Here is a 20,322-nt window from a genome sequence, read left to right on the forward strand (position 1 = left end):
TTTTTTTTTTTTTGCCCGATTGAAAAGTTGAGGATGTCCTCAACGCACAGTAAGACGCAGAGACATCTCGGTTTTTATTCATTTATTTATTTATTTCGCAATCGCTCCACTTGCAGCTGCACAGAAAAACCTGCACGGTTGCTGTTAAAAGTGATGACTCCACCTGAATAGTTTTATCTTAAAAGAAAGAAAAGGGGGGTGGTGGGGGGTTTGTATGGTGGGCAAAATTATTGTAACATGAATTGTACAGGACACGCATATCTGCATCGCAGGGAAGTGGGTTTGCGCCGCAGACACGGAAGAAAGACTTTAACGTCATTTTCCACTGTATGCAAGTGAATTCATGTGATGTGCGTCCACTGTGTCGGATTCCTGATTGCTGAGTGGACTGAGCATCACGCATGCAAGACGGGTGGAGGGGGAAGAGACATGCAGCCGCCGGCGACCACACGCATTTCTGGGCTTATATTCCTAGTAGCCACCGGGGGAAGCGCAGCGCTGTCTGTCCTGCTGCTGCTGAGAGGGGCTTTTCTGTTGCCAATTTTTTTCATTTATTTATTTAATATACATCTTTGGAATGTGCAAAAGTCGTCTTTACACCTTGCAGTGCTTTCTATATGGAACATTAACAATCGTGTACACGTGCGTTATTAGTGTAATGTGATTAGAAATGTTACGTTTAAGTCACGTTGCGTCATATCGCTCAATGTAAAACGAAGTAAGCACATCTCCAGTGATTCCAAGTGTGTGTGTGTGGGGGGGGGAGGGATGGCTAGGAAAAACCGAATATAATTAATACACATTTTCTTTTTGGGTCAAACATAGTCTGACCCCGACGTTTAAGACCAACTTCGACCCTGTTTACGTGCACTGCCAGCAAAGAGAGAGAGAGGTAAAGAGGGAGAGGCAGAAGAGGGGGGAAGAGAGAGAGAGGGAGAGAGAGAGAGAAAGGGACTGCAATATCATTTGTGAATCCCTCTCACAGTGCTGCAGATAGGGGCTGCCAACACATGCGGCGCGTCTGCAGGTGAGGGAGAGAGAAAGGGTGAGTGGGAGAGTCCACGCTGAACACGCAGAACGTCTGAGAGGAAGGAGTTCAACCTAAACGCTGCGTCGGATATACACTTTTTCACTTTGCCTGCTTTATTGTTTGTTTGTTTGTTTTTTTTCCCTTTTGAAGTCAGCCCTGATTTTTCTGTTGTTTTTTTGTTTTTTTTTATATCTATTTTTTATTTTTGCGGACTGGAGTTGGTTCGTTAAAGAAGACGAGGAGGAGGAAAAGGAGGAGTGAGAGAGTGATAGTATTCTGCTTGTTGCGAGTGACTTGGAGGGGAGGAAGGAAGGAAGGAAGCAAGGAAGGAGGCAGAATAAAGAAGCCAGACAGGTAATCTGCTGCATATTACCTTCAAGACATAAAGGAGAGGTGACGAGCTCCGCGCTCAACCCTGCACAGTGGGATGAGTTTGCAACCTGCGCGGGCATCTCCTTTTTACGCGCCTCTGATATATGTGGACTTAACATCAGGACAGACGGAGGAAGAGTTCAGCTCTCCCCTCTCCCAGCCCTCCTCGTCATCAAAAAAGAAAAGAGAGAGAGAAGATTCTACAAACTGTGAGTAAAAAAAAAAAAAAAAAAAAAAGCGTGAGCGAACCGGACTGCATTCACTTTCCGCTGATGCTCGGGACTATTGCACTTCGGCACAGTCCGGAGCGCACGGAGTCTCCCCCCGTAAAGACAGTATCTCTCTCTCTCTATATTTATTTTTTCTCCTCAGAATAAATAAATTAAGGTAGAAGGAAAGAGCCCCCCACCACCACCCCCCTTCCTCCCCTGCGTGCACTTGCTGCTTTCCACTGCAGCAGAAACGAGAGGATGAAGTCTCACGCATCCTAAAGAAAAAAAGACTGCGCTCCTAATGAGAACGAGATTGCCTTTTTATAGGCAGACTGTCAATTAACATCAATTTCGGGACTTTTTTCCCCCCCCCCCTTTTAAAACATTTTCCCGAGGACATCTTTGCAGGACTGAACAATGGGGACTACTGCAGCAGTGGACTGTTTGTACTATTGCATGCTCATATTGCAGCTCGTGCATCAGCCCGCTGCGAGTAAGCAAGTGCTCCGGTACCGCTTGGCGGAGGAGGGACCTGCCGATGTCAGAGTTGGCAACGTAGCAGGCGACCTGGGCATTGTGGCCGGGTCCGGCGAGGTGACGTTCACCCTGGAGTCCGGCTCGGAGTTTTTCAAAATAGACAACATAACAGGTGAGCTCACCACCAACGAGAGGCGGATAGACCGCGAGAAATTACAGCAGTGCCAAATGATATTTGACGAGAACGAGTGTTTCATAGATTTCGAGGTGTCCGTGATTGGACCGGCTCAGAGCTGGGTCGACCTCTTTGAGGGGAAAGTCACCATATTAGATATAAATGACAACACTCCGTCTTTCCCCTCGCCTGTCCTGACACTGTCTGTGGAGGAGAACAGACCCATTGGAACCCTTTATCTGCTGACCACAGCCACAGACAGAGATTTTGGCAGGAACGGAATAGAGCGATATGAGCTAATTCAGGACAATGGGGAAAACTCGAGGCGTTTGGGATCTTCTGGGGATTCCTACTCTGGAAAAAGAAGATTTGAGGAGGGCGCGAGCAGGAGCAGTGTGTTTGAACTGCAAGTTGCTGACACTATTGATGGAGAGAAGCAACCCCAACTCATCATTAAAGGGGCCCTTGACAGAGAACAGAGAGACTCTTATGAGCTCTCCTTGCGGGTTAGGGACGGAGGAGATCCCCCACGTTCCTCTCAGGCCATCCTGAGAGTAATGATCACTGATGTAAATGACAACAACCCGCGGTTCGAGAAGAACGTGTATGAAGCTGACCTGCCGGAAAACAGCTCCCCTGGTGCGCCGATACTCCAGCTTAAAGCAGCTGATGCAGACGTTGGGGTTAATGGTCAAATTGAATATGTGTTTGGGGCGGCCACAGAGTCTGTGAGAAGGCTGCTGAGGTTGGATGAGAGCACTGGCTGGCTAAGTGTGTTGCACCGCATTGACCGTGAAGAAGTTAGCCAACTGAGGTTCACAGTAATGGCTCGTGACCGAGGCCAGCCGCCCAAAATGGATAAGGCAACAGTGGTGCTGAATATCAAGGACGAGAACGACAACGTCCCAGCGATTGAAATCCGAAAAATTGGGCGCATTTTCCTAAAAGACGGAGTGGCGAACGTAGCTGAGGACGTGATGGTGGACGCACCCATTGCTTTGGTTCAGGTGTCAGACAGAGACCAAGGAGAGAATGGCGTAGTAACCTGCACAGTCGTGGGAGATGTTCCCTTTCAACTCAAACCAGCCAGTGAGATGGAAGGTGAACAGAATAAAAAAAAGTATTTTCTCCACACGTCTGCACCACTGGACTATGAGGCCACACAGGAATACAATGTGGTAATAGTGGCTGTGGACTCTGGAAGCCCTAGTCTGGCAAGTAATAACTCTCTTATCGTCAAAGTGGGTGACACTAACGACAATCCTCCCATCTTCAGCCAGAATGTAGTTGAGGTATCCTTCCCTGAAAGCAATGCCCCTGGCGAGAGGGTGACAACAGTAAAAGCTGTTGATGCTGACAGTGGGAAAAATGCTGAAATAGCATATTCCCTCGATTCATCTGTAAATGGGATTTTCTCTATTGATGCAGACAGTGGAGACATCCGAGTAAACACCATCTTGGATAGAGAGCAAACAGAGCGCTATGAATTTAAAGTGATAGCTAAAGATAAGGGCATAAACACGCTTCAGGGTTCTGCTACTGTGGTTGTCCTTGTGGGGGATAAAAATGACAACGATCCAAAGTTCATGCAGGATGTGTTCACCTTCTATGTCAAAGAGAATCTTGACCCCAACAGCCCTGTTGGTATGGTCACAGTAATCGATGCTGATAAAGGCCAAAATGCAGAGATGGGTCTTTTCATTGAGGAGGAGGAGGAGATCTTTTCCATTGAGAATGAAACTGGGACTATTTTTTCCACCCTCTCCTTTGACCGGGAGCAAAAAACTACATACACATTCCGTGTCAAAGCTGTGGATGGTGGTGATCCACCCAGATCCGCCACAGCCACAGTCTCACTCTTCGTCATGGATGAAAACGACAATGCACCAACAGTCACCTTCCCAATAAACAGCTCCTACACCCTCCTACCCCCCTCCAGTAACATCAGGACAGTTGTCAGAACTGTCATAGCCACAGATACGGACACTGGCATCAACGCAGACCTGAACTACAGCATCATTGGGGGCAACCCCTTCAAGCTGTTTGAGATTGATGGGGGCACAGGGGTGATCTCATTGATGGCAAAGCTGGAACCAAAACACTATGGTCTCCACAGACTTGTGGTCCAAGTGAATGACAGTGGTCAGCCTTCACAGAGCACCACCACCCTGGTTCACGTGTATGTTAATGAGACACTTTCCAATTCCACAATTGTGGAGGCACAGGTGGCTAAGAGCCTGAGTACCTCCCTGAACACCAATATTGCTGGTGACCCCAACTATGACCTCAGCAAACAACGATTAAGCATTGTAATTGGAGTAGTTTCGGGCATCATGACTGTCATTCTCATCATTCTCGTTGTTGTCATGGCCCGTTATTGCCACCCAAAGAACAAGAATGGCTACGAGGCAGGAAAGAAAGATCACGAGGACTTTTTTACACCACAGCAGCACGACAAATCCAAGAAGCCCAAGAAAGACAAAAAGAAACAAAAGTCCAAACAGCCTCTCTATAGTAGTATTGTCACAGTAGAGGCCTCCAAACCTAATGGGCAACGCTACGACGGCGTCAATGAGAAGCTGTCAGACAGCCCCGGCATGGGACGCTACCGTTCAGTCAACGGTGGGCCGGGAAGTCCAGACCTGGCTCGGCACTACAAGTCCAGTTCACCGCTCCCAACTGTCCAGCTTCACCCTCAGTCACCGACAGCTGGAAAAAAGCACCAGGCAGTTCAGGACCTGCCCCCTGCCAACACCTTTGTTGGCACCGGAGATAACATTTCCCTTGGATCTGACCACTGCTCTGACTACAGCACTCAAACCATCAACAAGTACAACAAACAGGTAAGAAGACGCATCTCAGTGTTTCTTTGTTTCCCTCCACCACTCCTAAATGTCTTCTGCTTCTTTCTCTTAGAGTTCTCTCTGCCATAATGCTTCCTGACAGTGCTAGTCTCAGTAGTCTTGTTGCCTTTATGTAGCTAATGTGTGTCAAGTTAGTGGTATTGATCTGTTTTGGTTTGGAGTGCCATTCACATGTAATATTGAAAGGAAAGAGATCTAAGGAGGATTAGATAAGATCGGGTTGGGGATACTGTTTCACTTTGGCCCAACATGTCCAACTTTTTTTGCTTTCATCACAGCATGTGTCCAAGCCGCCTTTCCTGACAGGGGCGTCACTACTATTCACCTTGAGAAATATGTGTCTGAGTGTTGTGGACAGCTCACATAAGGACTTGGTTTGCAGTTATTCTATCCCAAAGAGAAGCGTGGTAGGGGGACAGCAACACCCCCTCCCTTCCGTAACCATGTCGAGCCCTGACCTGCCCTCAGTGTGTGACAAGGCTTCTTTTTCTTCCTTGTGAATACAGGAGAAAATAGAAAGTTGGTAGCTATAGCCTGCATGTATCTGTAAAGCACTTTTGCATCGGGTTGAGTCAGGTTTACTCTGTGTAGGAACAGCTAGCCAGGATATCACATTAAAATTCCTCTTTGCTGTGAGGTCTGCATCAATTCACTGACCAAGCAGAGGGAACAGATTTCATATCACCGTTGTGCACCTCAGTGTCTCGCAGTCTTTTATCTTCTTTTTGCATGTGTACCTCCTGTTTCTTTTCCTGTCTCAGGTTTATCTTACCACCTTTCTTCAGGGTATAATTTCCCTCCTTACTTCCCCACTCTTTAAAAATTTCTAGTCTTTTGGTCTTACCAAAAAAAAAAAAAAAAAGAAAAAAAAAGTGAGCCGGTTTTGAACACAGTCTCTCCACATTCCTTGGGCAATTTTTCACCGTTAGGTGCAAAAACGGAGGAGAAATAAAGTTAACACCAGATGAAACAAGTTGATTTTCATTTCTTGGGAAAAAGAACAATATCCTTGTACATTATGCTCTAATGAATTATTGATTTTTTTTTTCTTTTTCTTGGTTTCAGTGCTAGTCTTAGAATTCAGGAGTGTTACGTGCCCCTTTTGTCATTCTCTCTTTTCCTTTTTCCTTTTCTCTGCTTTGTTCAATTTTTTATATATTTAATGCAGACTTTCCTCCTCTAACTCTATTCTAGATGTGCATAGAACATCTTTGTGTCCCTGCCTATTTTTTTTCTTCACTTTTGTGTCGTTTTCTCCACATCACACCCCTTACAATGGTACTCTCTTGCCTTGCTTTTTTTAAAATCTGGCTGTAGATTCTTTTTTTAATCTTCACTATCATCTCTCTATAACTTTTCTCCCCTCCCTTCTTCCTTACACTGTTCCTCCTCTTGAATCATTTCAGTCCCTTTTTATGGCTCTCCCCTCTCTCCCTTTCTCCTCCTGCCTCTGTCTGTTACAGCCTCTAATATGGTGTATTCACTGAACTGCTTCCCAGAGTGTGAGGAGTGCTGTTGCTTTCGGATGTCTCCTGCATAATTAAAAGGGCACTCTATTTGCTGCTTCGGCAGCAGCATGTATTGTGTGTCACTATGCCCGTGCATATATTTATATATTTATTCTCGACATTAAAGCTGCGGGGAGCCTTTATGGACTCTGGATTTGTTGGAATACAGCGTCTGAACTCAGCTTGCAACACCCAGATACATAGAGCCCGTAGTGATCTTCAAGGAAACGTCATCCGTCTCCACAATGTGAAACTGCTGGTCTGACATTTAATGTGCGATGGGAAGCAATATATTTAAACTGAATACTGACTCTTGGTATGTTCTTCTGCGGTGAACGGGTGGCCACGGTTTAGGGGCGGCAAATGGGAGCTAACTGAAGAGAAGGTGTTTGTTCATGTGCTCCAATTACAGCATTTAACAGCCACCTCTTTTATTAGATCAAAACACAAAGTGGTCATCCTGCTCCAAAATATGTCCTGTTGTCCTGCAAGAGTCATTTATACTAAAGACATAATAAAGCGTGCAAGGACAGGTGTGTCTTAATGTAACCCCTTGATTATAACAGCTCGGAAATCATCTATAACACTTTGCTAAATAGATTTTAACTCGCCTCACAGTAAAGTGTACTTCATTTTGAGTCTGAGCTGCTTATAGGCTTAAAGTAGCACCAGGGGATATTAAATCTTTAGTTATGTTCTCTGGGATAGGTTAAAAGACATGCCAGGTGTCTTAAAAATAGCAACAATCAGAAGTCCTTAGCCAGCTGACTATCAACGAGAAGCAACAAGTGGGGTAGGGTCAGTGATAAAAACAGAGAGGTGCCGATTACACCGGATTTTGAATTCTAAGGACCTTAAAGTTTAAACTGTGCAAAACGTATGATAGAAAGATTTTCTTCTTTGGAATTAGCCTGAGCCTCGTTCTGATTTGATATAAAAAAAATAAAAGACTTACATGTTTAAACATTTGAACGTGATCCATGTTTGAAGCATTTAGCTATATTGAAGAAGCGGTGATAGAGAATATTCTTCAACGTGTGCGTAGGAAGAGATAGAGACAGGCGCAAGAAAGACAGCCCTGTTAGCGGTGGAGAGAATGGCCCCCACTGTTTCACCAGGGACTCAACGTTTGGGTGGAAAAGATAGAAAGGACAGGAAGACGGAAAATAGGCCTGAAACACTAACTGTAATCTCGGAGGTATCGGGTTCCGTCTTTTTTTTTTTCCCTCCCTCGCCCACCTAATCTTACAATAACTACAGAGGCAACCTGCACGGGCAGGTAACCAAGCAACTGAGGAAGTTTATCAGTGAACCGAACCTTTTCTTTTAAGCCCATCAGACATTTAAACAGTCATTAAGCCAAGCTAAATGTGAGGAGGATGCTGGAGCGTCACCCAGCTGCTGGTGAGGGTTTCCACTAAGGCCAATGTCATTTTTAACCTTTTTTTTACTGATTGCACACTAATCAGTACAGTTCCTACTATTATTCATATTCATTTTTTTCTTTTTGTGGCTTGCCTACCCCACATCTCTCTCCAATCCATATCCTTACATGCCTGCGTTTCAACTTGCTGCGTCCAAAGGCTTGGTGAGTGGTGTTTTCTCTTAACAGAGCACTTAACTTTATTACTTTTGGCAGTAGTTTCTGTTCTGACTAGTGCCAGGAAATAATGCAGTCCAACCGTAATGCATAGAGAAATGAAATCACTTAGCCATTGAATTAGCAAAGCCCATCAGTTTTGTGTTTTATCATTGCACCTCAAAGCACCATTTGTGCCCAGGTGGATCACTCTTAATCAGCAGTGAGCCACAGAAGCTTGTACTCTGTGCTTCCTGCAGTGTCGCCCCTTTGGTGCGGACCGAGCCCCGTCCACAGATTTAAACCTGCTTTTCTTGCCTCCGGGTCGAGGCAGAAAACAACCGGATTTTGCTCACACTTCACCGCAACACCCACCCCCCATCCCCGCCTTTAGGTCCTCTGGCCAGCTGTTACTGCCACTTTCTCCGGCTAAAAATCAACTCATTTGCAAAAAAGGGCGTACCTTCACTCAACCTCCCCCGCCCTCCCCCGCTCCTCCTGACCACACTTGTACAGGACAAATAAGATCACCATGCAAATGGAGGTCATTGAGGTGGCGTTTGTAGCCAAAACATAGGATGTGATTGCCCTGGAGGTTGCAGGCGGAGCAGGAAACCAATATGGAAACGTTGCGCTTTGCCTACGACCTCATTTGTTTCAACCTGAGAAATGTAGCTGCCTAAACACCTTAGGAAAAAAAAGCCACTAATAGAATCGGATAAGAACTAGCCATTGAGCTAAACCACAAAATAAAAACCTCTAGTGAAAATACTATGTATAATGCCACCTTTGCGTTCCCTCTCTGATAGCAAACAATAGTTGCCAGATGGAAGAAGTCTGGTCGATCATCATAATGATGTAAAAAGGAAGAGAAGACTAGAAAATTTGGGTACTCTGAGGTTAATATTATTGACTTATGTTTTCCTAAAGATATGCAACGCTAAACAGAAGTGTAAAAACTGATATAAGTTGAGCTGTCTACTTTGTTGGTGTACCAACTGCTTGGCAGTAAATAAAAGTGATAGTAAATATCTATTAAGTCTATATTTATAGAGTAAAGCATTTCTAGATGCTATTACCAGAATAATTAGTCAGGCTACCTGCTCAGGTTGCTAGCCTGCAGTCAGCTGCTTTGCAGAGAGTTTTGTGTGACTATAAATCTCCTCAATCATCTGAATGAGTTTTTTTTTTCTTTATTATTTTATTTTAAGTGAAAGTAAAAATAAGTCAGACTTAATCTTTGTCCATGCGACTGGTGAAAACCCCTATGCTTTTAAATCTTCAGTGTACCTCGATACTAGTTAACTCGCTAGCAAGCGTGACCTTACAGCTTAATGAAGACATTACCTCTGGTTTCAAAAGCTTTTCAGGATTTGGTCACAGAGACAGTTACCGTCCTTTAACAACACAATGATCATAACAAGAAACACACTTTTGTTTTTGAAATTCAGGACAGTGCTCTAAATGTGAAAAAAAAAATACCACTCTGGAAATCTTGCGTTTAGTAGAAGAGAGAGAGAGAGAAGCAGTTTGCGGTAAGCTGGTTTGTTTATTGCCACATTATTATTAGCGCTTGTCCTTGCTGCTGCTGACTGTGGCTAACGTTATCAAAATTGTTTTGGATCTATTAGGGCCCTAATTCAATCTGTGGCCGCTCGGGCTTTTTTGTTGTTTATGTTCCGAATGGGGAAAATGGAAGGAGTAAGAGAGCACAGTAATACTCATGAAATTGCAGCGGGCAGCGTTTTCCTCGTATAATTTTGTTTGGTGATTTGAATGCATTTGCTCCGAGGCAATTACTAATCTGCGGATTAGACATACCTGATACGCAGGCAGAAATGGTGGAGACTGAGAAGTGGGGAGAAAAACGCTGGAAGATTGCTATAGCGGGTTGCTATAGTGTCTGGAATATTACTCTGCATAATATTTTAATACAGAGCTTTATTTGTTTCATCTATAAGGGAAAGCGTGTAAATTGTTGCTTCGTTCTGCTCCCCCCCCCCACTCCCCTCTTCCTTAACTCTCTCCTCACCGCATACGCAGGCCAGTGAGATAGGCTGTCTTCACATGCAAATAAATACTCATGATTGAAGAACCTGAAGAAGCCTCGGCACTTGTCACGAAAAGGTGGCGAACGGTAGAGTGGGGAAAAAAAGAAGGAGCGAGGAAAGGGTGCGCAATAAAAGCGTAAAAGACGAGAAATTTAAGCCGCGTGCCACCTTAAATCGCTCTCCATGCTGCTGATTGTAAGTGGCAGTGTCGAGGATGCCACCTTCTTCTCGCCGCTTCTTTCAATTTGATGTCATCCAAAGTGGAATTTCATTTCATACTCGGCAGAGATCACATTAGATAGGGCTCGCCAAGGATAAAGCCGATTCATATTTGCAGATTTGCCTTTCCTGAGGCCCCATCAATCACCAGTATAGCGGGACTTGTTTGTCGAGGCGGTTGTTCCGAGGAGTTTGTACAGCAAATTGACTTTTACAAGGCTCCCAAGGTTTATGATGCGCCATGCTAGCCTTGTTGTTTCCTCCCGTCGCTGTCCCCTCGCATCGACTCTGGGAGCCAGAATCAACTAAATGAGAACATCACTTAGCTCGGTTGCTGCGCGACCCCGGGGACTAGTTCTGTGTCGAGGAGCGGGATCACAACGCGGATCAAACGTAAGGCTTGTTGTTTTTGGGGGACTAATGGGCAAAATAATGGCGCTGCGTTTGCTGTGACACTGCCGCTCATCAAAACTGCACGAGTCTCCGGGAAAATGGGGCCAAATATCGTTTGATTCGCTCATTTACTTTTATTGTTTGGTCCTGTATTTCAGTAGAGTTCATATGTCGCTTTTACGTTCTATCAAGAAGAAAAGGTTGCTTTGTTTTGGCAATGGAGCTCCTTTAAGCCTTGTTTTCAGAAAATTTGTTAATGTGCGAACGGCACCTTTCACATGTACTGACACCTTATCTGGTAAAAGTAAATGAAAATCTTATTGCAGTGGAATGTTATCAAAATGGAATTAAAGATTTGCTGCAGTTTTCTTGCTAATTGCTTGCATCCACTTTCCAATTAACGAAGATGAACACATCTGTCTGACATGAATGCTAAGTTTTCTTTCCTTTACCATTTCTGAAGTATAGCCCGGTAATTTGTGTTGTATTTATGTGAAAGTAACATTTTTTCCGTATTTGTGGCACCCAATCTGCCAAAGATGGGTACAGTCTCTTATTGCAGCAGCATATTCACTAGAGAAAAACAGGGAACATTTTGAACCTTAATGTGCGTGGAAAGGCATTCTCATATCATGAACAAGAAATTAACAAAGAAAGGTCTTTGTTCATCTTTATCAGTTATACGGTCAAGACAATAATGAAAACATTCGAAACAGCCGAAGTTGCGACAGACACCTGGAGGAAATGTTTTTTGTGAATCAGTGTGATATTATGCTGCTGCAATGCAAGATGAATTACTATTTTAAAGCTTTCTACATCTTTACCAGGGCTGATGATAAATGTAGAGGGGAGCATTGTATGTCTGGGCCCAGATTCGGCTTGAGTGACAGTCGTTCTCGCTCGCTCGCAAGTGAAAGAGCCCATAGTGATAAATAGGATATATCACCTTCTGTCAGCACGGCTTACGCAGGTGTCACGGTGTCAAGGGACCTGTCAGCAGGGCCTGTGGCCCCCTGCTAAGCAGCGGCGATTTAAACCGTCCCCCTCCCCTTTCACCATCACCTATATTGCCACATTGGCCTTCGTGAATGAGGAGAACAGAAACCCATTGAAAGCCAGATGCACAGATCCATAATTTCTTCCTAAGCACTAACTCTAAAATCTCACATGTCTCTTTTTTTTTTTTTTGTGTCCTGGAATAAAAAAAACCCCCAAAAACTATCTTCTCTGGGAAGGAGGAAGGAGCATGTCTCCAACTTGGGGAAACAGTCTGTGTCTTATCAGTACAAATTGTAATATGACAAGATTCAGAAGGTTGGAGAACAAAAGATTTGAGCTAGAAAACACGCAAACAATTGTATTGGTGAGGCGAGACAGTGTAACTGTAAAAAAATATAAACATGAGAAAGGTTTTGGTTTTGGCTCTCATACATGCAACTGTGTCACAGGTTGGCTGTATTTGTATGGAACTTGTATGTTCTAAGTTCAATGCCTGAGCGAGCATATTCATGTGTAGCACATTTAAGGCATCATTGAGCAGTAGCTTTTATTTGGAAGTAATGAAATTAGGTGGTTAAGTGTGTGAAGGTATACCAAGGTTTTAAGAGGCTCCGGTTTTTAGAACCACAAATATGTCATGTCTTAATATTCCTATGATTTAAGGTTCTTCTATTGAGATGCAAGAAAACGTGGCACAACGATTGAAGTTGTCTGTAGCTGTACAAAGTGTGGATTAATGGGGTGTTGCCCCCATCTGTTGCTGAGGACGGTCAGTTAGCTGGCTGAATGAAGACCGATCAGATATTTGGAAATATTTCTGGTTGGGGAACAAAAAGCACAGGCAGCCATCGTGCAGGAACTAATGTAGTGTCAGGGTCAATCTTAGTAATGTAGTTTTTGTTTTTGCTGAAGCTACAGTTTGCAAGCTCAGTCTGTTGTGTTTGCTAAGCAGCAGGCTGGAGGTCAGCTACATAAAAAAACATCCTGCCTAACTTTAAAAAACTAATGTCACCATGTTATGCTGGTGTCTTGGCATAAGCCACTTAACACAAAGTTTTGTAAAGTTAGGGTTTCAAAAATTGCAAACATTTTCTGTCTTGCCCTCGCGTCCAGCTAAACAGAGTAAAACAACCTTGTCCCTGCCTCACCTGTTGCTGCTTTCTGGTAAGCTCGCTGAAAGAAGACTTCTACGCTTAATACGTTACTCACAAATTTAACTGGAAATATTTCTGTAACGCAGACAACTAACCGTTGCCTGAGCAGCCGTCTGCAAGTTCTATGAAAAATACTAAATAGGTGGATAAATGCAACACGCAGGAGTTCGAAAACAAATTCTGAACTTTGACTGGTAACAAAAAAAATATTGCTAGCGATGACGTGATTAGAATGATCATAACTGACATGTTAGATTATTTACATAGCTAAACTGATCGTTTTTCCGTTTTAAATATGATCATGCTATGCTTTTTTTTTTTAAGTTGTACTAATACTCTGAGATTGTTGTAATTTTAATAACATGAGAACTTTATGCCGGTCAATGTCTAGAATGAAAACAAACGTTTGAGACTAAGACGTGTTGGTTATACATTCAGAAAAGGATAGTAGAGGTATTTATTGTGTATTTAACAGGTGCAGCCCTCACTCCACCGTCAGATTTTCTAAGCCTCAGACAAATAAGCCCTTTTCTCTCTTTCCCTTCACATTCTGCCCCTTTTCTGACTTTTTGCTCCGAGGATCCGCTAAAATATTAAAAATATTAAGACCGACCAAACTCCCCTGACTAAATTAGATAAAGTATGAATAGCCCCTGATAAATAATGCATCCGAAGGTTTTCCTTTTTCACCCAGAGCATATGGCTTTTTATTAACAGGCTCCGATCATACATATTTGCTAAGCAGCAGAAGATAATGGGAACTACTTGACTTGGAAAAGTGGAGGGGAAAAGGACAGCTTGGCTGCTTCTATTACCTCCCCCCCCACCACACACCCTCACACACCCAAAACGAGATTTAATGCGTAGGAAACAGGAGGCAGAGCGCTCACTGGCTATCCATCAAAGCCTGGGGGGACGTGTGTGAAAGTTTGCGCATGTTGTTCTCGCCGGGTGTGCTCTCTGTGTTGATAGGTGGAGGTGATGAAATATGTGTGTGTGTGTGCGTGTGTGTGTGCGTTTACAGTTGGAGGTTTGTGTGGTGTTGCCTAAAACGGAAAGGGTTTCAGAAGAGAGCAATCGGGGATGGAGGGTTTTTTTTGGGGGGGGGGGGCTTACAGTTCAGCCTCTCCATCATGCGGCACGCCATGCACACGAGAGCAACAACATGCCTGAGAGGGTTTCAATATCCTGTGTGTGTGTGACCCCCATTTGTGTTTACCCAGGGATTGCCCTTCATTATTTTTGTCTGTTTGTCTGGTTATTACATATTCTCTCTCCAGCACACACACACACCCCCACGCGCACACACACACACACCCCCACACACACACACACACACGCGCGCGCGCGCACTGAGGCGAAAGGAGCCGACGGGCCTCAAGGCGCCGCTTTGCTGTCACCTGCTCAAGGAACTCTAAACAAACTCTGGAAGGCCTTAACGCTTCACCTCAAAGTTTGAAAGACTTTTCTAACGTCGGACGCCGATCTATGCCATCTGCATTTTAAAGTGTGGACGCGAGCAAGAAGAAAAAGAGCAGAGGTGTTCATTAGCAAGGCAGCAGGCAAAAGGGGCAGCAGAAGCCCCTGTATCGATGAGGCCTTACCTGGTAGAGAGCAGGCTATTAGCCAGGCCCGATAAATCTTGTCAGAGCCTGGAAGGATCTGCCTGCCCGCTGAAGAATGAAGGTCACAGGGCAGCTGGAGTTACGACAGACCTCGGAAGGTAGCTGCTATCAAATCATGTGAAATATGAAGTCCAGCTGGCTTTTTTTTTCTTTTTTTTTTTGGGGAAAACACAAATTTTTCACTTTGCCTCCTATCTTTTATCTGCTTCTACTATTTTCAGGATTGTGCAGAAAGTGTTCATTTATTCATGTCAGTTCAATGATTTTTCTTTCACTTATTATATTAATGTGTATTTAAATTTCACCTTACCTTTCTGTACAAATTCATACATTAAGATGAGTGAATTGCATTCCCTCTTAAGTGTGATACATTCAGCCAGTAGAGCATTGACAACATTCATTTTTATACCTTGTGTAAAATGTAAGTCCTGGAAGACTTACATTTTATCCCGGTTAAAGGATCATTTTCACCAGTTTATCAAGAAATATGGGTTCTGACAGCTCAGTCTCAGTTTTGTGTATGTCTTGGGTTAAAAGCCACCATTAAGGCACCAAAACTGATTTGAATCCCGGTGCCCACGTCCTTATAGACCTGTTATGTTATTAAAAAAAAAAAAAATCCAAACAAAGAACTCAAACTAATTTGTAAGCATGAAAGAAAAGTGCAATCAGCAGCTCAAACATCCAAGAAAAGTTGAAGTCGGTAGCAGCCAGTAAAAGCTTGATCAGTGCATCTGCAGCCAAAAATAAAGCAAGAGCTCATTTTGTTGGAATAAATAAACTATTAGGCATGCATTGAGCAAATGCAAAGATGATTTAGGGATTGGTGTGGAGAAAGACCTGAGGTAATTAAGCACTTCTTGTATTTAATAAACACGACATTTCTCTTTGATGTGGGCTTTTTGGGGTGTAGACGCATTACGTACCGTCTTTCTCAAGAAGCCGAGATCCGTCATCTTGGTTGTCTCGGTTTATTCTTAGACACCTTTGATTAAATCTATAGTCTTGCTTCATGTACCGATGCCCAGACAAACAGAGTTGTTTATAGTCTGCTACCAGTACGAGCCGCGTTCCCCCATCGGCCAGCACACTCGAAACTCCAATATAAAAATGGCCGTGCCGTGACTATAATGCTGACTTTAGTCAGACGGATTCTACTGCGAATTGAGGAGCTCCAAACATTTAATATGGTTTCACGTATTGATCTGCGGCGCCTTGCCCTATAGCCTGTTTATTATCTAACTTAGGTTTCAGCTTTTACCCTTCCCCCCCCTCCCACACAAGCCCTGGAGATGGAGTCGTTCTGGTTTTTTTCTCCTTCTCGCCCGAGAGCCGCCGTGTTCTTTGTAACAGCTACAAACAGTCAATCAAACCGGCCACTGGTGAAGAACCGGTTCCCCCGATTTGATTTGGGAATAGGCATGCGAGCTCGGGTTGCTTGAATAATAACAGGTTCATAAATGTGGTATTTTTGCCTGGTTTGCTCCGGTTATGGAGAAGGACGAACTTGAGTTTGTAATCAAGGCAAAAAAAAAAAAAAAAGCAGGTATTTGACATGGTTCATTTACTTAGACTTGCTCCAATGCAACACTTGGGACACAATAGCCACTTGTAAATTACAGAGTGGATTCAGTGGTGAGAAGTGCCTTTCGGGGGAAGGTGGGGCGGAAGCTGGGCCGCTGAGACGAAGGGAGAAATGGGGGGGGATGTTGTTAACGTTCGCTGCCGCTTGGCTCCAGCTTGATGAGGTCTGGGATTGGGGGAGAGGCAGGGGTATCAATCAAATTGACACGTCTGGAGGCGGTAAAAATGATTAGAATAATGGTAAACAAAGCTGCTTAAACATGACCGGGGTTCTTCTCTCTTCCTTTCTTTTCTTTTCTTTCATTTTCTTTTTTTTTTCACCTCAACTTTATTTTCCAACGCAGGCTTTGCTTAACATGCCTCAATTAGTGTCAGATTCATCACCTTTAATCTGCCTCAAATGATACATTAATAACAGTCTTCAGCGGAGGGGCTGGCAACATAAGTGCATGAAGGAAGTGAAGAGTTTTTATGAACTGGTGACGTGACCGTGACAGGCGGTAAAGTGCCTGACTGCGCGACATGGGGGGTTGGGGGGAGTGGGGAGGGTGGGGGGCGGAGGAGAAGGGGATCCCAACCAGCTGGACGGTGAGCGCAGACAGTTGCTTTTCTGTTTAATCACCATCAGAATTCTGCGGGCTGCCGCGCCGAATGTTTGAGCAGCGCAGATTACTTTCCCCCCGTGAAGCCAATTGCAGGCGATCGTTTGATGTCTAAGCAAATGTGTTTAACATGCATAACCGCTCTTGCCTCCTTTGCCTTCCTCTGCACGTTTGAAAGATTTACGTCTGAGGATGAGTGCGCGCGAGTGCAGACATGTGTGTGTGTGTGTGTGTGTGTGTGTGTGTGTGTGTGTGTGTGTGTGTGTGTGTGTGTGTGTGTGTGTGTGTGTGTGTGTGTGTGTGCGTGCGTGTGTGTGTGTGTGTGTGTGTGCCTTACTCTTTTGAATGGCTTTGAATGAGCTATTCTCCCGGCGAATCAGGGACATGACATGACAATCGAGGGACCTTGTAATTTATGTTTAAGATGCCACGGTTTTGCAAAGCTAAGAGGAGTTCTGTTTAAAGGCAGAAGTGTCCCAGTTAAGGTCTTTTTTTTCTTTTCTCAGGAATCTATAAGCTATATATTGCTACTACGACAATGTACCGCACACTACAAATTCATTGGAACCTCTAGTGAAGAATTTTAAGGTAAATTCATTATCAGTTGCACTTGTGTAATCCCACAGACATGTCTAACGATGGTATTAGTTGATTATTACTATAATTATTTACATGCTATGCTCTTCGGTGTTGGCGGAGCTGACGCTGAAGATTCTAGCCATACTGATGTTTGTTACAATTGGAGGACAAAGTGGGAAAGTTTGCAGATCTCAGAGCATCATCCCAAAAGTAAAGCAGAGAGGTGGCTGCATAATGTGAAGCCACCTCGGGTTTTGCTACACGAGGGACTGGTGCACTTTACAGAACTGTATCAAGAGGAGAGAAAAAAAATTGGAAATATTGAAGCAACATCATCCAGGAAGTCAAAGTGAATGTTGTAATGCAGTAATCTGATTACTGCTCAGATTAGGAGGCAAGTGGCTTAAGGACAACACAGCGAAAATGTTGGAGCGGCCATCTTAAAGGCTTGATCTCAGCACTGTGGCAAATATGTGGACAGAAATATATCTACACAGCAAAACATATGTATGCAAACTTTTGATTCTAAAGAAAATGTTCAAAATATATTTTTAATATTCTGCAAATTACCCAATAGAAATAATGTCGGGAATATATACTGATCTAAGTTTTGGTCTAATCAAATATCTCTTCATATGCTGCATTTACGCTCACCAGCCACTTTACTAGGTACACCTGTCCAAATGCTCATTAACACAAATGTCGAATCAGCCAATCACGTGGCAGCAACTCAACGCATTGAGACATGTAGACAAGGCCGAGACGATCTGCTGAAGTTAAAACCGAGCGTCAGAATGGGGGGAAAAAAGGTGACTTTGAACTTTGAAGTGACTTTGAACGTAGCACAGTTGTTGTCCAACCCGGTAGTAGCATGGTGTACCTAATAAAGTGGCCGGCGAGTGTATACATCTTGTTACAGATCTTGTTTCTTGACCCCTTTTTTTTATGATACATGAAAATCAACACAGCCCTACCTCCCTGGAACAGCATGTTTTATTGTCTTTACTGTTTTGAACAGTAACTAATAGAAACGAGCCTCTTTTAGATCCGAGGGAAATCGGAAGTGATTTCCGATTAATGTTCTCAGACAATCTGATCAATGTCAAAAAGTGAATGCATTCATATCATAGACGTCTGGCTACGTTTATTGCATGACAGTTGTTTTTCCACTCATTGATTAAATGTGCTAAAGCTAAATGCTGGATCAATACCTTGTGCTGTTAAATAGGAATTCATTTAGGTTCTTTTTATATATCTTTTCCAGGAGGACGCTGTACCTCCACCACACTCTCTCCCTCCTATCACAACTTATTCCATGGCCATAAGCCCAGATTTCTTTTTTTTTTTTTTTTTTTAAAGGGGGGTGGGGGTTTCTCTGCTCTGTCATCTTGCTTGTACCCAGTAATTTGAATACTTCAGTGCCAAACTCTGAGCTCAAGGGTGAGATCCTCCCCAGAAAAAAAATTTAAATAAAAATAAAAAAGTAACCACCATTGCCTAGCATCGCATTGGCCCAGAGTCGGATGAGGCGCATTGAACGCCGTGTTCCGCTAAACTGTTTTGATAAAGCCATCTGGGCAAAGCAGGGAACATTTCAAAGATGAAGGTCCCCGAACACTAAATTGGCAGCAGTTTCCTTTAACGCTGCGGGCTCATCTCTTCGCTGTGTCACAGCTCCTCGGGGAGCCTTGGGGAGTCGCTGCCCCTCCTCACTTTGAGTTCCTGATTCATGAGATCAAATTAGAAAGTCAGAGCTAGATCAGTGGATGCACAATCCTGTGCTCTTTTTTTTTTCTCTCTCTAGGCCATGATTTTCTGGAAATATCTCAAATGCAGTCAGTTCGCTGGGTAACCTATTTCCTCACCTATTCCAGTTTGGGAAATGTGCGCAACGTTCTGAATCTCATCAGTGCGAGAAAAACCACAACTTCTGAGCTGGGAGGTGAGAATGAGCATCCGCCTGGTAGTACTTAAAAAGCTTTCTGTCACTCTTCAAATCCTTTTGAGAAAAGACTTGCATTCTTTTTAAATTTTATAAGGTCAAGACTGTCATTGGTGCGCCGCATTGAAATCTGCGGTTTTCAATCATCCCAAAGTATCAAACAGTCATGAATCTTAAAGACAGATGAGACGAGGCTTCTGTATTTTACTTCATATCTGAAGGGAAAATGACGGCTGAATGGCAATGAATTCATTCAGACGGATTAAAGGAAGCGGTGTCAAGGGAGGATCAACACGGAAGGATTGCTGAATACACGTAGTAAATGTGTGAGGAGCGAGCAGAATGCCAAAGTGGTGGTGGACTGGAAAATGTAACGCAAATTCCTCACGTTCGGAAGGTGCGGAGGAAACCCTGGAAGGTGCAGTTAGACTCGTCTCACTGCAGGTCGATGCAAAGTTGCACACATTTTTCACGGCTAATTAACAGATCAGGTCATCTGTGTGTTAACTAATAAGATCTTGATTTTGTGAGGAGGAGGAGAAGGAGTCCTGCACGTTCACTCTCACACATAAGGGCTATTCAGATTGTAATGTAGCACAGAGTATGTGGAAGTTTGATACAAGACAGTCCTTTTTTTGACGTAATTGAATCTGAAGACATTAAGTGTAACTAAATAACTTTATTTCTTAGCAGGCTGCTAGTATATTTAATTTAAGTAGGTCCATATTTTTCACATTTAATGAGCATTTGCTTGTTTTTCCACACAGTAATAGAGGGATTCAGAAGCCACCCAACTGTGTAATTGCACTTTTTAAAAAAAATGTTTTTGAACGTCTTTATCTGTAAGTCAAAAAAATACATTGGACAAATACTCAAGACGTGATGCCATAAACCAAAACTAAATGTCATCATTTAACCTTTAATCCAATCTAATTATGTATTCTAGAAATGAAAAAA

At 43.6% G+C, this 20,322-nt stretch overlaps 1 protein-coding gene across 6 annotated transcripts in view; it reads left to right on the forward strand.

Annotated features, from left to right (window-relative positions):
- Positions 1-793: 793 nt before the first annotated feature.
- Positions 794-20,322, forward strand: part of pcdh7b (protocadherin 7b) — a 127,856-nt gene continuing 108,327 nt past the window's right edge. For 2 of the 6 annotated variants that reach the window (XM_008435476.3, XM_017310480.2), the window contains exon 1: positions 794-5,109. In XM_008435476.3, the coding sequence (XP_008433698.1) occupies positions 2,032-5,109 (3,078 nt within the window). In that variant the 5' untranslated portion in view covers positions 794-2,031. The remainder of the gene's footprint in view (positions 5,110-20,322) is intronic. The other 4 variants (XM_008435474.3, XM_008435475.3, XM_008435472.3 and 1 more) reach the window with 2 other exon arrangements.

Source organism: Poecilia reticulata, chromosome 18 (genome assembly GCF_904066995.2).
Source record: "Poecilia reticulata chromosome 18, P_reticulata-male-v2, whole genome shotgun sequence".
Classification (NCBI taxonomy): domain Eukaryota; kingdom Metazoa; phylum Chordata; class Actinopteri; order Cyprinodontiformes; family Poeciliidae; genus Poecilia; species Poecilia reticulata.